This window comes from Geospiza fortis, unplaced genomic scaffold (assembly GCF_000277835.1).
Source record: "Geospiza fortis unplaced genomic scaffold, GeoFor_1.0 scaffold102, whole genome shotgun sequence".
NCBI lineage: Eukaryota > Metazoa > Chordata > Aves > Passeriformes > Thraupidae > Geospiza > Geospiza fortis.
Genome location: NW_005054373.1, coordinates 3,358,657 through 3,364,307, shown reverse-complemented (window position 1 = coordinate 3,364,307; position 5,651 = coordinate 3,358,657). Strand labels below are relative to the sequence as shown.

The 5,651-nt window shown below is 51.2% G+C and overlaps 1 protein-coding gene across 1 annotated transcript in view; it reads right to left on the bottom strand.

The window, feature by feature from the left end:
• Positions 1–5,651, bottom strand: part of ZFHX3 (zinc finger homeobox 3) — a 123,685-nt gene that overhangs the window by 6,456 nt on the left and 111,578 nt on the right. Inside the window, 2 exon segments of the mRNA XM_031060144.1 lie at positions 1,530–4,769; positions 4,772–5,650. Coding sequence (XP_030916004.1) covers positions 1,530–4,769; positions 4,772–5,650 — 4,119 coding nt within the window.

Here is a 5,651-nt window from a genome sequence, read left to right as displayed (position 1 = left end):
CCTGGGACCAGCCGCAGAGGCATGTCTCCTTTTATTTTAGGTTGTGCTGCCAAGGAGCAGCAGGAGGGCTGCAAGGAGGGTGGCTGCAGCTGGGAGGCTGCAGCCATGGCTGACCCAAACCCTTCTGAAACCTGTGCCTGCTCCTGATGGCGTGCTGCGACAAGAATGATTGTGACGGCAGGACAGGTATGGAATGAGGCTCCACGCAGTGGCCCTGGAGAGCTCGGATAAGGGCATGCTATATGTGGACACCACTGAAATGGATGTTTCCCAGCTGAACATCCCTGAGAGGTTCAAGTGAAGGAGCAGGAGGTAATTCAGTGTTCCTGGATGCATGGCCTTATCTGCTCTGACAGGCCCGGAGCTGCCGTGGCCTGACCTTTGGAGCTTTATCTAAAGGCCACAAACAGACTGTTTGACTTTCTAAACAGTTCAGTCCTGTCTAGGCAGTCACTGACAGCATTTAAGATTCATCAGATGCAGCCCTGTCTCCCCAGGACACATCCTGGGCTTTGGAGAAAAATAAAAGCAACAATATGGACTGAAATGCAAAAAAGTAATTTTAGTTTTTGTTACAAACTTGGGGCACTAAGCAAACAGTGCAGCAGAGCAACCTGTGACATGGTGATGATATGATTTGCCAAAGAGATGCTTCTGGCCGAGTGCTCTGAAACAAGATCTGTAGTGAGAAAGGTGACATGGAAAACCCCTTGCATGTGCAGGGGCCCTTCAGACACGTAATGAAACAAGGCCTTTGGATCACATTTTTTAGGTCACTGTTGGTCATTGAGCTGCACTTTCCACTGCCAGTGTTTGCTACATGGCTTAGACTTTCCACCTATCCATGCGGTACAAAGGAAAGGAACATTCTCAAAAGATGAAGTCCAGTATCTGAGATTAGACCACCCAAATAATTATGACAAATTTCATTTTTATGTAGCATTGTTAAGAAAAATCTTTTTAAAATACAAACTAGATTTGCCCCACAACTACACCATCTTTTGTTGAGGACGTGCTTTTAGGTCATACCCAGCATTACTCAAAATGATCCTTAGCTGCACTGGGATTTGTCCCAGAGTTCACCTCAGGGACACATAAAGATGCTCTGGGCATCTGTCACCAGTGCTACCACACACACCACACCTTTCCCTAGAAACAGTTTGGATTTTTGAATGCTTGGGATGGCACCACATAAACTGAATGTCAAAAGGAATAATGAACAGTGTATTCAGCACATTAATCATTCTGTTAGTTACACTAGACAAATCTTCTGTATTCCACTTCCTTGAAGGAGCTTCAGGATTTCTACACAGGGATATGCAGGATGTCTAGATGTTGCTCTAGTTCAGACTGTGCTATCCCTCAGCTCAGGAATTAGATAAAATACCTACTGCTTTTTGGCTGTGAAGTCAACATGCTGAACTAGCAGGCCAGGAATCCTCTTATCAGTCATTCCTGAGGGAACAACTCCTTGTGCTAGGTATGGGCCAAGTGCAGGTGTGCCTAAGCAGGGCAGCACCCATACCCACCTGTGTTGGATGGAGTGAAGCCAGGTAAGGACGGGCTGTTGAGGCCTGGGAGCAGGACTGGAGGGATGCCCTGTAGCGCAGGGTACGCAGCGGGAAGGTTCAGAGCTTGCAGGGGCGTGCTGTCAAACATGCCTTGCTGTTGAGCTGCCAGACCAAGAACCTCGTTGGCTTTTTTGATTCGGTCCAGCTCCTGCTGAGCCATCAACTGACGTACAGTGGCTGGGTCAAAATACTCCTTTTCCTTATCCAACTGACTTCCAATGGTTTCTTTAACTTTGGAGATATGCTGTTGAGAGAAGATATGGTCACGTACAGACAGCCGAGCGCTGTACTTGATGCCACACAAAGTGCACTCTGTTTTGGGTCCCTCGTAACTTGTTTGGTTTATACCAAAATGCTTGGCCATGCTGAGCTTTGACTTCTTCTCTTTCGCCCTCGCATTCTGGAACCAGACCTGAACAACTCTCTTTGGCAGTCCAATGTCATTGCCCAGGACCTCACACTCCAGCATGGTCGGTGTCCTGTAGTCATTAAAGCATGACTTAAGAACCTTGAGCTGGAGATTGGTCATCTGAGTGCGAAAGCGTTTCTGCCCGGGCCGGTCCCCGCTTTCGCCAGATTTGCTGGCTGAACAGCTGGCGCCGGGGCTGGGAGAGCAGGGCTCTGCAAGGCTGGAGGTTTCACTGTAGTCCACGGTACCTTCGTTGTCGTACTCTTTGCTGTAGAAGCTGGGAGCTGGGCTGACCAGGCCAGAAGACAGACGATCTTCATATTCGGACATTGCTATCATAGCTGCTTTAGTCAGACCTTCGCCAGGCCCTGATGTGGATTTGGTTTCGGTTGCAATCCCTGTTGCACTGTCGTTGTCTGCGTTCCCTTCGTCTCCTGTGGTCGTGTCTGTGATTGCAGTGTTGACGGAAGAGCAGTCATCGTTGTCCAGCTTTGTCTGGTCAAAGTTCAGATTGACTGAGGACATGGAGGGACTCTCAAAGTCTTCAACCCCTTCCACCTTAATGGAAGATGGACTCAGCAGGGTTCTGGGTGACAGTTCCATACTCTTGTTCACCGGGGAGAGGGGAACGCTCTGTCCGTCGCTGCTGGTTGGTGGCATGTGGGAGAAGCTGGCTCCATCAAAGATGTCTCCTTTCATCTGGAGCCCCCCGTCACAGTCTAGGAGCATTGCAGACAGCGTCAGGTTGTACCCTGCTCGCTTGGCCTCGTGCCAGTGGCGGGAGCGGATGTGAGCTTCCAGAGCTGTCTTTGCTTTGAAGAGAGCTCGGCAGAAGGGACACCGTCGGTGGGCCTGGGCAGGCCCCACAGCTCTGAACTGCCCTTTCCTCTCCCGTGCACGGGTGTTCTGGAACCAAACCTGTACCACGCGCTTCTTCAAGCCCACTTCGTGTGCAATGTGATCCAGCATCTTCCGTGTGGGGTTGGAGTCCAGCAAGTACTTCTGGTACAGAATTTCCAGCTGCTCAGGGGTAATGGTTGTCCTTAGACGCTTATCCCTTTGGGGCTCTTCTCCCCCAGTCCCACTGTCATTCTCTCCAGGGCTTGCACTGGCCTTTTCCTCTAGCTTTCTCTTCAGCGTGTTCATGGTGGATGTTGGAGTTGATGGTGAGGTGGCTGAGCTTGCTGGAATCTGTGGTAACGTTCCAGACAGCAGCTGGCTTGCCAGTAGGGGATTGCTGGGATCAAAAAGCATGAATGGCATATCCAGTGTTCTGTCCAGGAAGGGGGGGTGGATAAACTGGTTCTGTGCACTCAGGAAATGGAGCTGCTGATGCTCTTGCCAATGCTCAAAGGAAGGAAATGCCAGTTTACACTGGTCACACTGGTATGGGATTAGCTGAGGAGGTAGGTTTGCCAGCTGCTGAGGGGTGGATGTGTGAATGGGTTTGAGGGAGAGGTGTGAGAGCTGAGATGGACTTGGACTTGACTGTGACAAGGAGCACTGAGGGGGCTGAGGAGGAGGTGGCTGTTGCAGCGAAGAGGGGGAGGATAACTGTGAAATCTTTTGGTGTGCTGAACTTGTCTTTTGTTCTCCTTGGTCCTGTTGCTGCTGAGGCTCTTGCTTTGGTTGCACTTGCTTCTCTTGGGTTTGGTTTTGCTGTGTACTTGGAGGTTCAGACTGCTTTGGTTTCTCATCTGTAGCTTCTGCTTTAGAACTAAAGGTGGAGGAATCGTCTGCCTCTGCCGTGAGCTGCAGAAGAGCTGAGGAGGTCGCATTGGCTGAAGATGTAGGTGTGCTGTACGCTTGTGAGGGCATCGGGGTGCTGCAGGAGGAACTGGTTGGAGTCAAGAGCTCTATTGCATCCATAGAGTCTTCGTTCTGGCTATCATCCTGTCCATCCTCATCCTCATCTTTGTAACAAAGCTTTTTCTGGTGTTTAATGAGATCAAAAATGCGCTGAAAGACCAGACTGCACTTTTTGCACTGGTAGTTCAAGTTGCTTGTTCTGATGTACCTGTCATTTGTGAGCTCCCGTCGCTCCCCGTCTTTGCCTTCTCCCTGATTCTCATAGTTTTTCCTAGCTTTCTGACGGGCATTCTGAAACCACACCACTATAACACGTGTTGGGAGGTTCAGCAAGTTAGAAAGCTGCTCAAATTCATCATCCTTTGGGTAAGCATTGGCATCAAAGAAGTCTTGCAGGACTCTGAGCTGGTAGTCAGTAAAACGTGTCCGAGAGGACCGCTTGCTTCCCCAGTACTCCTGCTTTTGGGGCTCTGGAGAAGGAGGCCGCGAGTCAATCTTCAGCTCTTCCAGACTGGTAATGGGAGGGTTGCTGAAGTTGTACGGGGAGTCCTTGTTGCGTTGGCGCTCCTTGAACAGGGTGTTTCTGAACCAGTGCTTGATCACTTTCTGGGGCAATCCAGATTTGTCTGCCATCTCTTTGATCTGTTCCTCACTTGGGGAATTGTTAATGTCAAAATACTGCCGAAGGACTCTGAGCTGGTCATCGGTGATCCGTGTGCGTGGCCTCTTGTTCTGCTGCTGCTGGAGAAGGCTGGGGTTGAGCTGATGCTGGTACAGCTGGGCCAGGTCGGCGGGCAGGGGGTCGACGGGGCCCAGCTGAGGCGGCAGCTGTGCTGGCAGCGTCTGCAGGGGCATGGTTTGCATCATGAGCGGTGAGAAGATGGGGAGCTCCATAGGCATGGAGAGCTGCGTGAGCGGCACGGAGGGCTGGGCCGGAGCGATGGTGGGAGAGGTGATGGGTGGGGCAGAGGTGGGGATTAGTGTTCTCTGTATTGTTTGGCAAACCTCTCTAACTGCTTAAAGGGAAAGTAATGTTGGTGAACGTGCTCTTGGTGGCTCTTCAGGATGAGGATGTTTGAGAAGAACTTGCCGCATGTATCACACTCCAGCTTTTCCAAGTTCTCACCTTGCTCTGTCCTCCCGTTTTTCTTCTGCCCCTTTTGCTTGTTCTCATTGTACTGAATGACGAGCTCAAAGCCAAAGTTTTCCAGCAAGGCTTTGGTGGCGTTGCCCCTCGCGTCGGAAGCAATCCGTGGAGGCAGTATGGAGGGCTCTGAACTGCTGCCTGGCACAAAGTCCTTTTTCTCTTTGGGCTTTAAGTTATCAGGAAGAGACTCCTTCAGTGTTACGTTATTGTCTCCCCTCTCTGCGCTTTCCCTTTCCCGTGGGGTTTCTTTATCTTTCTCCTTCACTATAGATTTATTCTTCTTCTCTGGGTGCTGGCTCTGCTGTAGTAGGACGGAGTGGGGCTGTGACAAGGACAGCTGACCTTGCTGCTGCTGCAAGAGCTGTGGATGGCTCTGCTGAGGGAGCTGAACTTGTGCCTTCAGGTCCTCCAGCAAACTTGGACCCGTCCCAGTCAATGTCAGTGCACCACTGGTGACAGGCAAGCTGACTTCTGGATTGAGCTGGAACTCAGCACTGGGGATGTAGAATGGGAACAGAAGATGCTGCTGCTGCTGCAGCTGCAGAAGGGTCTCAGTGGTCATCGGAAAGTGCGGCAAAAGTGCTGGGTTGAAAAGCTGGGACTGCAGGAGAGCAGCTTGCTGCTGCAGCTCCTGCTGCAGGTGGGCCTGGACCTGTGCCTGTGCCAAGGTTTGAGCTTGTTGCTGCTGCTGCTGCTGCTTGTGGCGGGCGGTGTT